The following is a 20,000-nucleotide window of genomic DNA, read 5'->3' on the forward strand; positions in this document are numbered from 1 at the left end:
TAGGTGTACGCTATTAGTCTTTATATTTGGCAGCCTTGGACATGTGCACAGATTGGTTGTCAGAGGACTATGTCTACTGGGAATGTCCAAGGGAGAAGCAAAAAGGCTCAGCAAGTATTGCTCTGTCTCTGCGATTATTGGCAGCCGCCATATATGGCGGAGACGGTGTTACTTGTACCCGTGAGTCTTGTCCTGTTGTATGTGAAAGACATTGTCCATGTCTGTTTGTGAATGCATCCCATCTGTGCCTTCAGTATTTGTGTCCCTGTATACTTGTCTCTATGTGGACATAAATAAATGATTAAAATGTGTGTGTGTGTGTGTGTGTGTGTGTGTGTGTGTTTCCATGTGTCTAACAACGAAACGATAGTGTGACTGTACTTTTTGGTTCCTCCTTAAAATTAAATGCATGGAGAAAGCCTAGAGGTCTATTTTTAAGTGAACTGAATTCCTCAAAGTGGGCACGTACTTCTCCTTTTCTCTCTCTCATTCCCCCCCCCCCCCCCCCAGCATGGACCCGTTAATCACCTCTGTTCACCATCTTAGAAGCTTCAGGGACACAGCAACCCCAACAGAGCCTTTATTTAGACTATTTCACAATAGGTCGAGAGAGGGGCAGAGAGGCAGAGAATGAGAGAAAGACAGAGGGGTCAAGAAATAAAGAAAATGAGGGAAGGAGGGGGGGAAAAAAGACGTTGATCCTGTCCAGTAATGACCCCTTACCCCTAGCTCCACCTTGCCCTCTGCCTGGCCAGGTGAAAGTGTTGCTGTAGTCCTTAAACCAATACCCTCTCATCTACAGGACAGCAAAGGGAAGATGACGTGGAAATATGGTTGTTTGTGTCTGATTGCCTCTGTGTGTGCTACATGAGGTAAGAGGGCTAACATCCACACTCTCTGGATGTTCCTCCATTGTGGACTTGCTGTTTTTGTCGTTCATTAATTAGTTGATTCCTTTAGTTAATCAAGACACAGCTATGATACTAATCAGAGTGTGATAAATGTTCATTTGTATCATTCCCTCCTTGTGGCCCTTCTCAACACGCACATTTGAATACTTTATTTGGTTCCACAAATCATATTCCACAAACAGGGAATCAAATATTTCGGGGCTAAGCAGCACTGAACACTCAAGGGTACACATAACACCTCCTTCTCCACACGGCCAAGCTGCCAATAATAGCCGAGACAGAGCAAAATTTGGCAACCTGTTTGGCCTTTCTTTTAGTCATTGCAGCAATTCTCAGACCCCTAATGGTGCATTTATATACAGTACATGGCCCAGACTTCCAAATACAAGTATACTGAATTTACACTTGTACCCAAAGCTGGTTATCGTATCAACACACACACGCACACACACACGCACACACACGCACACACACGCGCACACACACACACACACACACACACACACACACACACACACACACACACACACACACTCTTTATACTTTGGTAATCAAACAGGAAACTAGACTGAGGGTCTACACTATTTTGATACAGACACAAACGCGATACCTCATTGAGTGTTGTTGAACAAACATGTTTGTTTGTTCATAGTAAGTGTATTTCCATGGTCAGCCCTCAGCCCTCACCCCCAAGTCCACTGCCATGTCTTCTGCCCAACCTTCTGCTGTGTTTGTGACCTCCTCACCCATCCTCTCGTGACAGGGACACAGCCATTGGATGACCTCACCACTCCTCTCGTGACAGGGCCACAGCCATTGGATGACAGGGGAAAGTAAGTGGTCTGATCTTCCTTCTAATCCTTACAATGGGTTCTGTGACCCAGTTTAATCTCCAATTAACAGGAAGGAGGAAACTTTGGTTTCCATAATAACGGCCTATCAACATACTCCGCTGGCAGGTCCCCATCAGATATGCTAATGTGGGTAACTAAGGATACAGTGATAAAGGCGACATTTGATTCCTTTGAGAGCCCGGATCTGGAATAACATGGACCAGGTAAAATTGAATTCAATATCCAATATACCATTCACTGGGGGGGAGACAGAGATAGGTACCACATATCTGATTCATTTATGTCAAAAAATCGTATTTTTGAAGGGCTGCGTGTTCCCAGGTACAGCTTGTTACTCTTGGTAGCTGAGTACTTCCCCTAGTACAGGCCTGGGTGCTTGGTTCTTCAGTGGTCCTTTATAGCCACTTAATGGACTGAGCAGGGCAGTGCCACGAGTTCAAACAGGCTAACTGGTGAGCCATAACAACAACCGATGTTATTCAATTAGCCTAATGCTAACCTCATTGTGAACCAAGAGCAGACTCCATCATTGTGTGCTCTATAGAAAAACAGTCTACTACGAAAAAAAGAGAATGACCAACTGATCTCACTCATACCTGGATCCAAATGATTGCCTACAACCACTAACCCTATCCTTTAGGACAAAGCGATCTTCTAATAGCTAAATCAGTGCGGTTATATGACAGATTTTGTAATACGGAAATAAACTTGTGCACAATATGAGGACATGAGTACGTTCCAAAGGCTCTACATACCATTCGTAATATCACACATTCACAAACTCGCTAAACCTTACACAAACACACTGTCTCACTTATGCACACAAACACACACTCTCTCACTGTATGAGCGGACCCTCTTACTAATACACACAGACACATTTTTGCGTCGTCTCCAGGGCCACAGGCAGAGACCCTTCACACTGCAGCCCGCCGGCCCACTAGCCTGGTCTGTGTTCCCAGTATTGTTTTTGGATCGGGGGGCCGGGTTAGCAGGGCTTATATCAATCATACAACCAGGGGGGAGAGCACCAGTGGATGGGGTCGGATAGCGGTGAACGGCCCCGGCCCGGCCTCAACTCTACCCCCGGACTCTACTTCAAGTTCTCAAATCGAATCTGCGAGTGCAAACTTCAATTCAATTCAATTCAATTCAACTTTATTCGCCATGTGCAGTGCACTAGGGACATGATTTGGTATTCTACCATACTAAGCTGCAGTACATACAACAACAAGACGACAACACGACAATACTCAAGACAAAGTATACAGTACCAATATAATAATAATAATAACAATAATTCATTAAATTTATATAGCGCTTTTCCGAGGCTCAAAGACGCTGGATATATGAGTGGATATTATGAATAAATACTGAACTAAGTGCAAGAACATGTTAAGTGCAAGGTGCCATGATCAGCAGTTATTGAGAAGGGCTATTGTGGCTTTGGGGCAGAAATTGTTCAAGTGGCGTGATGTTTTTGTCCTGGTGGCCCTGTACCGCTGTCCAGAAGGGAGTAATGCAAACAAGCTGTGAGCTGGATGTGAGGGGTCAGACACAATCTTGCGTGCTCTCTTCAGTGATCTGGAGCTATGGAGGTCTGTGATGGGAGACAGGGGGCAGCCAACTTCAAGATACAAGTGCAAATATTTATTGGACATGTTACTCAAATCGAATTTACAACCTCGCGATCTTTGACCCATATCTACCTTCATAGGACTGACTCACTCTAAAGTGGACTAGAGAGAGACATACTGGCAGGGTAAATGGGATGGAGCCCAGTCAGCAGGGGCGGACTGGGTTAAAAAAACAGCCCTGGCATTTGCGACACAACAGCCCTATTTCCAAACGCAACACGCAACACGGATTGTTAACATAAAAAGTCAGAGGACAGATGCCAAACTACCGACATGTTTGCTGTAATTATGTATTATCAGTAGGCAGTCATCAGTCAATATCTCTTTCAATAGCCTTTTCACACCGAATGTACTTTTTTGTGCTATTTTTGGCCCAATACATGCGAATTTCGGTGCATTCCTACTTCCAACTACACTTGCTCCCTGCATCCAGTTGTTGCACATTAACTGCATCGCTCTCATCAAATTCCCCCATTCTGAAAATGAAAGCAGTGTAACGTTAACTGCTGTTATAAACGGAATGATGACATGAGGTGAGTGTCCACTGGCGATATAGAGCTGACTAGGATAGTTATGGAGATATACTCCAGTTCTATGAGTGGAGCTCCGCCCCATAGGGGAGCTCTGCTCCTATTGGTTTACCCCGCTACCTAAAGCTCTGCTCCTATTGGTTTACCCCGCTACCTAAAGCTCTGCTCCTATTGGTTTATATACTCCAGTTCTATGAGTGGAGCTCCGCCCCATAGGGGAGCTCTGCTCCTATTGGTTTACCCCGCTACCTAAAGCTCTGCTCCTATTGGTTTATATACTCCAGTTCTATGAGTGGAGCTCCGCCCCATAGGGGAGCTCTGCTCCTATTGGTTTAGGGCCCTGGGCATCCGCGATGCAGAACTGCGTGGATGGCCCGGCCGATATAAAATGTTTTGGGCCGCGGTCTGCTGAAATAAGTTATTTTCAATGAAAATCACCAGAGACAAAATTACAAATATATATATATTTTTTAGATAATACATTCTGAGCGGCCCAGAGTCTCGCGGCCCTCCTGGCATTTGCCAGGCTTGCCCGGTGGCCAGTCCGCCACTGCCAGTCAGAGATTGTTTGGGGACTATAGCTAAGCTAGAGGAGTGGAGAAAAGGTGAACAGGGATAAATACAGGGGTGTACTTTATGTAACACACACAAACACAAGCATACATTTGTACACACACACACACGTGTGTACTGCACACATGGCATGCAAGGGGTCCAAGTATGTCTAACCTCATTCCCCTGATGCGTCATATTATTCCATTCTCAAACCTGCTGAAAACAGAGGGATTAAGAATCCGTGTTTGAGCAGGGATATTCCCAGATGTTAGTCCGATGGGATCTTATTGTTGTCCCAGATCCAGGTCTGAAGCTTGTTGAACAGCCCAAAGCCAGACTTTCAGCAGCATTAGTAGTCTGTGTGTCTCTGTCAATCTATATTCCTTTCTTTTACCATCAGTTTCAAACCAACTCGATGATGGATGGTTTTTGTGTCGCAGGTTGCCTTTTCTTTCACTCTATCATACTGTCTTTTTTTACTTTAACTTCTTTTCGTTCTCCTCAGAGTGAAAGTGGATTGTGATAGGTGAACTTTGTATTGAATCTCTCTCTCTCTCTCTCTCTCTCTCTCTCTCTCTCTCTCTCTCTCTCTCTCTCTCTCTCTCTCTCTCCCCTTTCCCATTCTATTTCGACACTAGGATAACAAGGTCCTGTTCAAACTGATAGATCCTCAAATCTGGAGGGGGGAGGGGTGACCATTGTCTTACGACAGATAACACGACTCCGGCCTCACTGATCTGTCTGATAACTCGCAGGCAATTATCTGATGGATAATAAAATAGCATGCTAAAATATGCATTGTCAAAAAGTTGCCATGGTTACAATGGGACAGACAAACTTTTCAGCCTCAAACCTGTCATGAATATTCAACAAAACAATACATTCTTAGTTACATGATTGTATGACTAGAAACGGAGTTTAGAGGTTTAGAGGTGTGCAGTGTTTATTATTAGAAGTAATATTAGAAATCTGGCCGGCTTTTTATTTTTTATAGCCAGATTATAGCCGGTTTATAGCCAGTCACATTTAAAACAAAACAAAACGGGTGCTCGTTAAACTTTTGTGTATACAAAGCAGTGCATATAAGTACCTCTACTAGTAGCAAGTTACAGTTAAACGCCAACGGTTTTTAACTGATCAACCTCTTAACGGAGTTCGGATAGTTTGTAAAGTATGTTGTAAAGTAATGCCACTGAAAACAATCTGTGGTGTGAGGGCACTACTATATTTCTGTGGATGTGGAGAAAATGTTTCAAAATCAAGAATCATGATTTTTAAGAGAGGTAGTTCAGGTCCACTTGAGTAGTGAAGAGGCAGGACAACAGCCAGGACAAACAGCAGTATTCAGAGAAAGTGGTTTGTTCTGGAGATTACTCTGACGGGGTCAGAGGTCAGGATATCAGGTGGGACCAGCTCTGCGCCAGATGGATAAGGGAGCCCTGAGTAGTCAAGTAGCGCTGACCTTCCTTCACCTTCATTTGGGTTTAGCTGGTCAGCGAGCCCCCCCCCCCCCACACACACACACACACCTCTCTGACCCCCCAGGCCTGGGGGTAAGATTAGCCTGGTGTTGCTGATAAAGCTCCCGAGTCCTCACTCCCCGCAGACAAGCAATCACTAAAGATAATACTCTTCCGCACACAAAGCAGGTGGAGGACGACATATTGACCACGCTGTGCTTCTGTCTGCTTGTTGACTCGTACATGCAGCCTTAAGCTAAAAGGAGACTCTTCATGACTAAAGATAATACTCTTCCGCACACAAAGCAGGTGGAGGACGACATATTGACCACTGTGCTGTGCTTCTGTCTGCTTGTTGACTTGTACATGCAGCCTTAAGCTAAAAGGAGACGACTCTTCATGACTAAAGAGTGACACGGTACGATAGACTCTGGGTAAGCATAAAAGGGGGAGGGGTATATTTCATGATTAACAACAATTGGTGTGCGGATGTAGAGACACTATCAATGCTCTGTTCCCCCAACCTGGAGTAGATGATGTTAAAAGGTAGACCCTTCTCTATCTACACAGGAATTCTTGTTTGTTGTTATTACCGCTGTCTTACATCCCACCCCAAGCCGACGATACCATTGCACTCAAAGAACTGTATGGGTGGCCTGAGGTGGTCCAGGGGTCTAGCACCATGGACACCTTCACAGACATTCCACCTCTCCCTGTCCCAGTCTGTAATCCCCACCTGTTTTAAGGTGACCACAATCGTTCCAGTGTCCAAAAAGACCACAGTACACCTCCCTTAATGACCATCACTGTTGCATTCACATTGGTCACCATGAAGTGCTTTGAGATGCTGGTTAAGAACCCATATCAACTCCAGATCACCTGCCACACTGGATCCACTTCAATTTGCATAACGTCCCAACAGATCCACTAATGACTCATTGCTCTCTCCCTGTCTCTGCCCCTTTTACACCTGGACACAAACAATACCAGGTGGTTAGGGTAGGCAATATCCCCTCCACTCTGACTCTCAACACGGGGGCTTCCCAGGGCTGACCCCTGCTGTACTCCGTGTTCATCCACAACTGTGTAGCCATACACATCTCTAACTCTAATGTAGTTGGCCTGATCACTAACGATGATGAGAACGGAAAGAGTTCTGGAAAGACTGGTGCCATGAAAATAACCTCTCCCTCAACATCACCAAACTAAGGAGCTAATCGTGGACTTCAGGAAGAAGCAGGTGGCTGAGGAAATCCGTCATGACTCCCCCAAGATCCTCACAAACATCTACAGGTGTAACATAGAGAGTATTCTGTCTGGTCGTATCATCGCCTGGTATAGCACCTGTACCGCACTTGACTTTATAGCTCTCCGGAGAGTGGTGAAAATGTCTCAGTTCATCACAGGCCATGAGCTCCCAGCCGTGAAGGACGTCTACTCCAGGAGATACAAGAGGAAGGCCTGGAAGATCATCAGGGACCGCAGCCACTCCAGCCACCGTTCTCTCGATTACCAACGATACCAGAGTATCCAGACCCAGACGAACAAGTTCCAGGACAGCTTCTACCCGCAGGCCATAAGACTGCTCAAGGCTGTTTTAAAGGCGTCCAGGGTGGGGATGTTGAGGATCGCCGCAGGGAGAGAGTTCCAGAGGGTGGGGGCTGCTAAAAGCTCTGTCCCTGAAGGTTCGCAGGTTGGTGCGGGGGGTGGCAATCAAAGGCCAGAATCTGAAGACCGCAGGTTCTGGGGAGGGGCATGTGGGCGGAGGAGGTCGGATAAGTACTGGGGGACACGGCCATGGAGGGACTTGTAGGTGAGGAGGAGGATTTTGTAGGAGATGTGGGACTTGACCGGAAGCCAGTGGAGGTGGATGAGGGTGGGGGGAGATGTGCTGCCACAGCGTTGTGTGAGTGAGAACCCTGGCAGCAGAGTTTTGGACATACTGGAGCCTGTCCAGGGTTTTGTTGGGTACCCCGAACAGGACACCATTGCATTAATCCAGACGGGAGGTGACAAATGCATGCACCAAGGTTTCAGCAACAGACTCCGAGAGTGACGGTCAGAGTCTGGCAATGTTGTATAGTATAGTATAGTGGATAGTGTACATAGCCTTTATTTATGTAAACCAGCTCTTTTCCCTTCTTGTTTTTAGTTTTTTTTTCCTAGCACCAGGGGAGCCCCCCTCCCAAATTTCGTTGTTTGGTACCTGTACTATAGCAATGACAATAAAGACCATTCATTCATTCATTCATTCATTCATTCATTCATTCATTCATTCATTCATTCAATGTTCCTTAGGTGGAATCAATTGGATTTGTTGACGGACTTGATGTGGCATTGGAAGGAAAGGGTGGAGTCAAGGATGACACCTAGGTTGCGGACTTCGGGAGATGGTGAGACGGAGCAGCCGTCAACCTGGAGGATGAAGTCAGCCAGCCTTCTGGAGCAGCGCCATGGGTGCCACTGCCACAACCATGAGCTCTGTTTTCTTACTGTTAAGTTTGAGGAAATGGAATGACATCCATGTTTTTATTTAGTGCAGGCAGTTGACAAGGGAGTGCGTGGGGAGCTGAGAAGATGGAGTAGTGCTGAGATAGATTAACTCTGAGGTCAGCACATGGGACGGGTCCTATGTTTTTGTTGGTGGACATCCCTCCACCATCACTCTTCCCCCCAACTTGGCTGCAGGACTGTCAATTCAAAAGTAAATGAGTTGAAAGTTAGTGTCATAACAAAATAATGTAGAGAGATTAGAGAAGCCTCGAAGAGGAGACAGGGAGAAGCCCTCCCATTCAGGAGGGAGAGATTCAGGGGTTATTGGAAGGAGAAATATGACAGAAAAGCTTTTTTCAGTTCCTTTCTCTCCCTTAAGTCTCCCTCTAACTCTCCAGAAGGATCGACCTGAGTTATAGAATAAGATAGTTTGTCTATTCTTCCTCTTCATTGTTCCCCTTTCATTCCACTCAAAGCCTGCATTGACATAAAGCTGTATATTTACTCTGTACTTGCTTTGTGTATCTCTCCTCATAGTGTCAAGTACCTGGGTTATACACCCACCAATGAAGTTTTTTCAACACTTCAACCATCGGTCATTCATCCATCTTCAACCCTCCACTTTTTTCCCATTTACATTTTTTTGGGTAGCTTTGTCATTCCTTTCTGTTTTCCACTGTTTGTTAAATTCCCAGATCCTCCTTCATCTCCCGCTCGTTCCCGACATCACTGGAGAGCTGTGGGGAAAAAAGTGCCTTAGGGCCAAGCTGCAGCTAGGGGGTGGCACTCCCATAAGTGCTTTTTCATGTTGGTGCTGTTTGTCTGCGATAGTTTCTGTCTGTTTCTTGTGTCTGTCAAACGAATGCAGCACAAAACCAATATAAAGCTCAGAACTAAACACATTCAAATGGGATAAATTGAGATGTACACTGTCTTTCTGACACATTGCTTCATTTTCTGTTTCAAGATGTTTTGTCTTTTGTGGACAGCATTCACTGTTTGTCTATCAAATGTCCTCAGAGATAAAAAACCTTTCCACAAGGTCAGCTCTGTGCTGGAAGCCTCGCGATCAATAATCCTTGATGTTTGAGAGTTTCTACTTAACCCTTTTCCCGTTTCGTCTATGTTTCCATCCAGGTCTTCTGATTGGTTGCTTAGATATTGCCCTGTGTGTCATAATAGCACACCCTCCAAAGTCATTCTCTCTTTCTCTGCCACAAAGAATATCAGTCAGCCACCTGGACAACTGTGAGCAAAACACTTCCCACTCATTGAATTAACCAACTCAGAGATTAAAGTTGAAGTGTTTGGGTTTATGGATTATGACATTGTTAGGATTTGACTTGAAGGACGTGCTTCAGAGTCCTTGTAAAATAGATGTTGTTAATGGCGACGTCAATCTCAAGGGTGGTGCCCCCCACTGTGATTGGTTTGTACAGGGGGAAAGTCTGTCTTGATAATCTCTACATTTTAGTTACATAACAATAGATTCCAATCAAACCCCCCTGTTCTGACAGTAAGAGGTTGGGTGGTTAAGCCACTTTGAGGATCAGAGGGTCACTTCAGAGGGTCTTTCAGTTAGATTGGTTGGAAACAGGTGGTGGGTAGGTGTGGAGGCTGGGAACATTGAATGTTGTCTTCGTTCCACTGTGCTTGACTGACAACATAGGCCATGCACACAGCCATGCTTTCCAACAAGTCTTAAAATGACTCATAGGACTTCCGGCGACACCATGCTTGTATAAGACGCAAAACTCTGAGCTCCGCTAAATTACTGCCGTACAAGATGATACTTTTGTCAAAACTCGGCAAATGGTACACTGTAAATATGAGCTCTGTCGATAGAACGACTAGAAATCTAGAAGAAGTCTAAAAACGAGGAGAAATCAACGAAAACAACTACTGTTAATATTAGCACGCCTAGCATGGCTAAGTCCGACACAGCTAGCAAAGGTGGGGGTGCTGCTAAGATAGGCATGGAGGACATCTTACAATCAATTGAGAAATCAAACCAAGCAATACGGGGGGGAAATTCAACTGATGAGAGAAGATGTAAAAGAATATAAAAGATCAAATCAGGGAGTCGTTTACTAGACTTACTAGACTTACTAGAAACTTCAGTTGGTGGTCTAAGTGCGCAGCTAACAAAACCGGAGAAGAGGATCGTTGACACAGAAGGCCGTATCGGTGCTACGGAGGAGACGGCTGCGACTCATGGCAGAGCCATCAGCTTTCTACTGCAGCAAGAAGCTGAGCTCATGGAAAGATGTGAGGACCTCCAGAACTGAGCGAGAAGACACAATCTGCGCCTTGGAAGCCAAAAAAAAGACAGATTCCCGAAGGCAGCGAGGGAACGGATATGGTGGGCTTCATTAAGGGGGAGATTCAAAATTCTGGGAATTGATCTACCGCTCAACCCCAGTCACTTTAGATTGGATATGGTTGCAGAGGAGATATGTACTAGGGACCAGATGTATCTGTTGCATATACTCCTCATATACTGCATATACTCCTCATATACTAGAAAAAAATGAAAAACGTTGAACTGGATGAAACCACAACCACCTACATTGGCACAATGGATTAAAAAAAACACCCCTTACCATATATTTTTCTCTCTGAGGAGCACCCCAAACCCTGTGTTGTACTAGCTTTTGATACTCAATGTCCTACTTTTTCTTTTCTTTCACTTTCCTTGTTTTGATTTCCAACTGTATGTATACGGTCCAATACATTGTGACATATGTTGGTATATTGATTTTGATGTGTTGCCAAGTGATGTAATGTTGTGTGTTGTGTTTGTGGTTGTGTTGGTTTTTTGTTCAATAAAAAAAAAGTAAAAAAAAAAAAAGACTCATAAATCAATTTGACCATTTGTACAAATAATAAGTTGGATAAGATGTACAAAAAAGACATGACATTTATACTTACAGTACCAGTCAAAAGTTTGGACACACTTCCCCATTCAATTGAATGTCATATTTTTTTTGTATATGAAAATAAATATGGTATAATGCTCCACAATGCTAGAGACATCCAAAAACAGTATAAACATTGGCATGTATGTTTTTCCACCATCTGTAATGTAGCTCTCCCCTAATGAAAGGACTAATGGATGTAATACATGAGAGACCATTCTTGGATGATGTTTCTAAGAAGTAAAAAGGTGAACCTCTGGACAGTGCCTGTGGGGTTGCGGTGAATACAGTAATTTCCTATCAGCTGTGGTGAGGAGAGATCCTGCATTCCAGTTCTGTGTGCCAAGACAGTGGCCTATACCTGAACTGTAAACATGATTTAGTTTACTTGATTGATTTTGATTTGAACATGATTTAGCTTACGTCTGAACTGACCCCTCTGTTTCCAAATGCCCCACACCTCTCTCTCTGTCTGGCTTTGTCTCTATATTCCTCATTCTCCTTTCACTTAACTTTCTGTGCTATCTCTTCTTCCTAGGACTATTTCTGTCTCCCGATGTATCTCTTTCAACTTCTCCATCTGTCTATGTCACTGGTAGCATCCCCTCTTCTCTATCTCTATCCCTCCTCTCTCTGTTTGTGTTATAGAAGTAGAATACTGTGTGTAAAGAAGGCGTATTGTGTGAATACATTTGTTAATTGTTAATCAAAAATGTTGAATAGTCTTGTACACCATACAAGACACAGACAGACAGACACACACACACACACACACACACACACACACACACGTACACACAAGCACACGTACACAACTTTCCCTTCAAAGTTGATAAGCATCTATTTCTGCAGTCGTTCTCCCCTAAATATGCAGCATGCCTTGTTATGGTGATTTCTCAGGGAACGTGTAAAACACCATTTGGCACAGAAACAGAAACACACTTCAGCAGCGCCATTCTAAAAATGTCCTCTTCCCCCCCTCTGCCCCCCTATCAAACAACACTCAGCCAATCAGTGTTTTAATGCGGCTGAAAATGAGCTCAGGAAACAGATGTTGTCCTGATTAAACACAGACACTGTGCCAAAGGCGCGCCGTCGCCCCGTAGGCCCAAGAACGGCCTGAGACAGAACCTCCTCCAGCGTGAGCCGTGGATATCTGCGCAACATGTGCAGCAAAGGGAGCAGGAACTCACTGGAGGTTTGTGTGTGTGTGTGTGTGAGTGTGTGCGTGCGTGTGTGTGCGTGTGTGTGTGAGTGTGTGTGTGCGTGTGAGTGCGTGTGTGTGTGTGTGTGTGTGTGTGTGAGTGTGTGTGTGTGTGTGTGTGTGCGTGCGTGTGTGTGTGAGTGTGTGTGTGCGTGTGTGTGTGTGTGTGTGTGTGTGTGTGTGTGTGTGCGTGCGTGTGTGAGCATGAGAAAGAGAACATCAAAGTCAAGATAATGACTAAGCTCAATAATTGGTATCATGATATTGCTACCTTTGCCTGTTCTTTCTGTTAACTGCAGATATAATCATTAATGGATGATATAGTGTTCTGTGTGTGTGTGTGTGTGTGTGTGTGTGTGTGTGTGTGTGTGTGTGTGTGCGTGTGTGTGTGTGTATGTGTATGCGTGTGTGTGTGTATGCATTCTGTGCCAGTCATAAACAGGAAACAGAGACTGTCATAGTTTCTACTTTAATAAGAATGCACTTTGGCACCCCTTTATTTTTTTCACTTTTGCTATCATTTTACAAACTAGATATAAAAGACCATAAATAAATGACATAAGTTACATGTACCTAAATTCCTCAACAAAAGAATTCCTCAACAAATGACCAAAAAAACATAAACAAAATAACAATACAGACAAAGAGATTGAGAGAATGTTAGATCTACATGACTAGATCATATGGCATCAGAAGGCATACAATGACAAACATTACTTAGGTTAGGTTTTTCATAACGTCTACCCTTTAACTAAATGAAATTCATTTTGTACAGTACATTCCATTTCCTCTCCTCACACTACTTGCATATTTCCAAACAGGTCAGTGACAGATAAAAACCAAACTTCACCAAAGAGAAGAAGCACATTGAGCTGGTATTGAGGACAGAGGCATCTGAAATATGTGAACCGTCACATATTATGATTTTAAAAAACATTCAGATTATAAAGATTTGAGGAACAAAATGATAGTGTCCAGAGAATGAAACCTGACTGTCATTTGGTGCATATTGAAAGAAACAAAAAATGAAAATAAGACCAATGATTTCCCTTCTTCAGACCCTTCTCCAGCATCGATTCCTCGTAGTGTACATACTGTAGGTGCGTCGTTTTAATACGTCCCCCCGCTTTGAATCCAGAGAAATGGTTCCGCCGTGTCTTTGCTTCAGCTTTGGGTGACCACTCTGCTTTTTTCTGAGAGACTGTTTCTCTCTCGGACTGTACATACGTATGTCTGTCTGTCCGAACTGGAGGCTATTGTCACACTGTCTGTCTGTCCTACTATGACCCTCTAGATGAAGAGATCTAGCAGAACCGAAGTGACACATCTTACATTGTTTTTGCTGACAAAAGCAAAGTCTAGGTTTTTATAAAATTAAAATAAAAAAACTCTCCTTCTACAGTGGCATAAAACAAACTATTGATAGTACTTTGACATTGTTACTCATAGAGATCGAACACAGTCAAACACAGTCCCACTCTCTCTCTCTCTCTCTCTCTCTCTCTCTCTCTCTCTCTCTCTCTCTCTCTCTCTCTCTCTCTCTCTCACACACACACACACACACACACACACACACACACACACACACCCTCATCATACTCAAACATGCTCGCTCGGGTTGAACACTACACATGCAAACAAAAACACAAAGGAAAACAAACTTTAAAAATGTAAAAGAAAAACAATTTAAAAAAAAATACATCAACTGGGTCTAGATTATATTACATTCTTTTACTGTTTTTTTTAAGTGTTGCTGAATAATTCATCATTTTTCCAGTAAGCTGTAGGTGACCATTGAGCATTAGTCTTGTTTGTCAGTTCGGCACAGAGCGATGGCTATCAGGGACGTGCCAGACAATTAAAGATGGATTTCTCATCCAGGATTTGGAGGAGACGACAAGGAGAGAGGAGGAATTCTGGTTGTGGGGAGAGAGGGTGGGTCCTGTTGTTGATGGACAATGGCAGCTGGGAAGGGAGAAAGAGAGAGAGAGAGAGAGAGAGAGAGAGAGAGAGAGAGAGAGAGAGAGAGAGAGAGAGAGAGAGAGAGAGAGAGAGAGAGAGAGAGAGAGGGGTTAGGGTTAGGGGGGGCATGTCATACTGGTTTTAAATGTTTGAGCTTTTGCCTGGCATACCTGAAACTTACTGTCATGACCGGCATTATTGTGATTACTGCGGCATATGGTAATATAGAAACTTCTAGTGACACATAGCTAAACAAATGTACTGGCCAGGATGACATCACTATATTGGTTGGCACAAACCGACCAAAATATTTCCTTCATTAACAGAAACCGTGCCACTCATCGGCTATGTATGCTGACTCAGGGTCAGCCTCTGATGAATCCCTCTCATTAACCTGCCATGGGCGATAGTGCAGTGACTGATCACAGAACAGTGCTTATTGATCTGCTCTCTCTGCTCTCAGGTGGGCTGCTTGTTAATTAACACACCACTTTAACATCGCACTGAATGATCTCACACGCAGCCAAGAGTGTCTTACCTTGAATGAGGACATAATGCATGCACCCATGCAACACCAACAGCATGCACATATACAGTGCTGCCTGAAAGTATGTGAAAGTATGTGCATCCCTTGTGCAATTATAGATTTTTGAAATTGTCTTTTTTTTCTCTGACATAACAGGTTATATTTACCAATTCCATATGTTGGTTTAGAGGGAATCATGTGTGTAGTAGAAAAACTAAATTATAAAGAAATGAGTGCAGGTGCAAAAATAAAGTGAACCCCAAGTTGCATTGGTTAATTCAAATAGGTAAGTAGAATCCGGTGAGTAAATAATTGTGTACAAAATGAACCAGTTGAAGGAAAGAGTTCGGGTGGGACTCTGATAAATAGAGATAAGAAACCTGGTCAGTTTTGTGTTATCCATACAGGTGAATGCCAAACACACCATGCCGAGAGGAAAGGAGATCTCAGAGGACAGCAGGAAGAGGTTAGTGAGAGCACATCAGTCTGCAGAAGGCTATATAAGATTTGAACTCCATTAGTCCACTGTGAGGCAAATCATTTACAAAGGGAGAGCATTTAACATGACAGCAACTCGGCCTAGAAGTGGACACCCTTCCAACATATCCCCAAGAGCCACAGGAGAAATAACAAATCAGGTAAAAACCAACCCAAACATAACATTTAGAGATTTGCAGACCTCCCTTGCTGCATCTCAGGTAACTGTGCATGCTTCAACAATAAGAAGAACGCTGAATCAAAATGACATTCGTTGGAGGGTTGCTAGGAAGAAGCCTCTGCTGTAAAAAAGAAGAAAAAAAAAAGAAAAAAAAACTCAACTGGAGACCATCTGGACATGCCTGAAGGTTTCCGGAAGTCCATTCTCTGGACAGATGAGTCCAAAATGAAGCTTTTTGGTCACAATCAAATCCACTATGTTTGGCGAAAACCCAACACTGTCTACCACCAAAAGAACCTTATCCCAACAGTCATGCATGATGGTGGGAATGTCATGATCTGGGCCTGCTTTTCCTCTTCTGGACCTAGCCAACGCCACATCATTAAGGGAATCATGAATTTTGAGGTATACCTGGAGATTTTTGAACAGAACTTCAAGCCATCCGTCAAGGAGCTAAAAATGGCTTCTTTCAACAAGACAACGACCCAAAGCATTCAAACAAATCTACCAAAGAATGGCTCGGGATAAAGAAGATTTGTGTATTGGATTGGCCAAGTCAAATTCTGACCTAAATCCAATTGAGAAGCCATGGCAGGACCTGAAGCGGGCAGTTCATGCCAGATACCCCTCAAAACCTCACTCAATTGTCTCACTTCTGTAAGGAGGAGTGGGCAAAAATATCTCAAAACAGATGTCAGAGACTGATTAATGGCTATACGAGACGTTTACTCCAAGCTATCGCTGCTAATGGAGGTGCCACGAGCTATTGAGTGAAGAGGTTCAGTTATTGTTGCACCTGCACTCATTTCCTTATGATTTAGTTTTCCTGCTACATGCATGCCCTCTAAACCAACATATGGAATTGGTCAATATAAACCATGTCAGATAAAGACTGGTTCTGATTAAATAAAGATTTAATGGTAAAAAACTAAAAAGATCTATGATTGCACAAGGGGTTCACGTACTTTCAAGCAGCACTAAATGGACAGAAAATCAACAGAAAATTCTGCAAATTAGTTTTTTCTGTCATCGTTCACTACTGTGAGTTAAATATAGAAATTTAAAAAGTGGTCTTTATAAATCCTTACCATGATGATTTATTGAATAATGTCCAGCATGTATTCTCTCCTTCATCCACTTGTTGTTTATTTCCATCCCTCTTCAGTTGCACAATTGTGTCCAAATATATCCCATACTCCTTTGCTCTCAGTCCCGTATTCAGGAAACAAATACGCACAATCCGACTGGTCCAAACAGATGTCCGTTAAAAATAAAGAGGAACACTGACACCTGAGGGGGAGGGGGGGGCAGGCTCTACTCCAGGGGGGGGGTGTGGTGTGGTGGCGTAGTGCTGGACGATGCAAATCAAATATCTTGAGGAGAGGTGAGGATGATGGGAGGACAGGGGGTAGGAATGCACCTCTTCAGATCAAAGACCTTCTAAGAAAATGTCCTGAGGGCAACAAAACATACCACTCTGGCCCAAAACAACACCGAAAACACAGGACCCCTCCCCATCCCCACCCCCACCCATACCCCCTCCCTCCCCACCATTCCACCCTCTACACCTCAGTGGATCATTGTTTATATGATGGTTGGAATCCTCTATTTTGTCCATTGGATTCAAAACTGATCCCGCTGAGAAAGACAATGAAGGGTATGGCAGCTAACCCAGAGAACAATTCATACACAGAAAAACAGTTATGGGAAATCAAAATCTGCTTCATGGATATTCCAGATCCAGAAAGAAAGTTCCAGAGGAGCTATCCCTATGGGAATTCCTTCCAGACCGTTGAAGGCACTCCAGATTGGCCTCTGGGAAGCGCTTATCTTCCATCCCGACACTGCAGACAGTACAATATCCCGTTCTCAAAAGGGTAAGGTTACGGTCTGATAAAAAAGTGCCTTTTTTCCCCCACTTTTCTTCATTTCTTTTCTTCTTCTTTTTGAATCCAAATTTTAAAGTGCATGGATGAGGTAAACTATTTTATTGTTCATATATCTTTTGATTTTTTTTTTTTATATAAGAAATTATCTTTTGTTGTGTGATCAGACCGGAACCATTCTGTCTTGCATTTGTTGCATTTGGGAAAGCATTCCCTGGACGCTGGTCAGGATCTTATTCTGGTGCGCGGCTGAGGAGATTCCAATTCGGGTCATGTCCCTGTTTGATAAAAGGAGAAGAAGAGAGAAAACATTATGACAATAACAATAACACACATTAACACAATGTAGGCCAACATTTTTTTAGGTATAGGACATTCTAAAGTCAATTCTAAAGAGATGAGGTGGATCTTGACTTCCTCTCCTGGGTGAATAAGTGCTGAGTAAAGCGTAACTCACTCTTGTGTCATGTGGACCACAGCCTCGGGGGTGGTGTATCCGGCTGCGGTGAAGTTGTCATTGTATCTCTCCATGCAGATGGCCTGCAGCCAGTCCTCCACGGAGCCCAGGGCTGAGGACACCTCGGGACTGACGGGCTCCAGAAGAGTGGTGCTGGGTCTGGGGGACAGGGGAGACAGGGGGGACAGGGGAGACAGGGGGGACAGGGGGGACAGGGGAGACAGGGGGGACAGGGGGGACAGGGGAGACAGGGGGGACAGGGGAGACAGGGGGGACAGGGGAGACAGGGAGGGGGTTAGGATACATCCAGAAACCAATCCAATATACTAAAGCAATGGTACAAAAAGATTGTCCTGCGTAACCAACCTTTTGTGAGTAATTGTGATTTTCCTTCAAATAAGCATATGTAATAAATCTACAGTAGCTACAACACATATTGTTCAGCCTGATGCGCTCTGGAGTGAGGTACAGGAGCATAAAGGCTAGAACAAACAGGCTGTCCAACAGTTTCTACCCATGGACCATCAGAACACTGAACAATAGACATAAGACATGTTCATAAATGCTTATCTTATATGTGTATATGTTTGTGAATATGTGAATATGTTTTCTGTTTTTTTGCACCTTCGGAAGAGCCACTACAATTTCATTGTATAGGCAACTGTACAACGACAATAAAGTCTATTCTATTCTATTCTACATTATAATAGTAATAAGCAACAGCCCACCAATGGTCCTTACCCACCATTTTGTGAAACAATGTACATAAGAACAGGCAGTAGCGAACAAATCGTGACGTTAGAATTATAAGGTTCTATCTCCATTTTTGTCAAAATTGAGTTTTTTTACATAATCTGATCCATTAGGTGTTTATTAATGCCTGTGTGGTGTTATTTCTAAAATGTTGACATTTTTTAGTTAGTAATGAATAAAATACAAAGGTTCCATCTCACAGAACATAATGGAATGTAAAAACGTTGACGCTCAATATCTCTGAACTGCCCTAAACGGAGATAGAACCTTATCATTCTAAACGGAGATAGAACCTTCTCATTCTAAACGGAGATAGAACCTTATCATTCTAAACGGAGATAGAACCTTCTCATTCTGAGCTCACGAGAAGCTGCTACTGTAGAACCAGACCAGCCAAATGAAACAGGGCCTGAGGTGGAGGGAGACACGGCGCCCTCTAACGCCCTCTGGCCTCATGTAGCTGCTGATGTTTTTACATCCTCAAACACGGGTGTATCACAGGAGCCAGACACATGTAAGCACAGGACTCAGAGGCGAGAGTAACAGTCTAGCCTGAGGCCGTGAACCAAAAAAAAACTGCAGCACCTCAGACAATAGAAACAGAACGACTTCTGTTCTATTTTCGATTCGATTCGATTTCTTTGCCTCAGACACACGCTTTCTTTTTTCTCGATATATCTGCCCCCCCCCCGCCCCCCCCCTCTCCCTCTCAAACCAACTAGAGAATAATGTCTTCTTCCTTCTTTGTCCATCCCTCCTTTCCGCAGCCCTCGCAGCGATGTCGTCCATTAAACATTTACTGTGGGCCGACTGAGCCAGAGGTGAGGGATTGAACAAGCTCACTGCGCTCCCTCCTCCACTGCTCCCTCCTCCCTCCTCCATAATTTAACAGGTGTTGGTCTGAGCAGCGGGGCTTTTGGCTGGGTTCAGGCATCACTTGGTGGGGGTGTCATGGGGGAGGGCTCTGGGGCAATCCAACCCCCCCCCCCCCGCCATATTTCTCAAAGTGGTGCCTGAAACAACAGCTTTATGGAGACATCTCCAACCCCTCCAACTGAGCCATGTCACTCAGTATGTGGATCCAGAGGTACTGGTCCATGTACATGTTCTGGCCACCCAAGGCTTCGTACCGTACCCCCCTACCACCTACCTCTCTTCTCCCCCCCATAACTGTAAAAGCTGTGTTTATGTGATTC

At 44.0% G+C, this 20,000-nt stretch overlaps 1 protein-coding gene across 2 annotated transcripts in view; it reads right to left on the reverse strand.

Moving 5' to 3' along the window:
• Nucleotides 1-17,757: 17,757 nt before the first annotated feature.
• epha4l (eph receptor A4, like) overlaps nt 17,758-20,000 on the reverse strand; it is a gene marked incomplete at both ends in the record, with an annotated part of 44,997 nt that continues 42,754 nt past the window's right edge. For both annotated transcript variants that reach the window (XM_080547453.1, XM_080547452.1), the window contains 2 exons: nt 17,758-17,872; nt 18,052-18,210. In XM_080547453.1, coding sequence (XP_080403579.1) covers nt 17,758-17,872; nt 18,052-18,210 — 274 coding nt within the window. The remainder of the gene's footprint in view (nt 17,873-18,051; nt 18,211-20,000) is intronic.

This window comes from Nansenia antarctica, assembly GCF_963989245.1.
Source record: "Nansenia antarctica genome assembly, chromosome: 17".
In the NCBI taxonomy this organism is placed as follows: Eukaryota; Metazoa; Chordata; class Actinopteri; order Argentiniformes; family Microstomatidae; genus Nansenia; species Nansenia antarctica.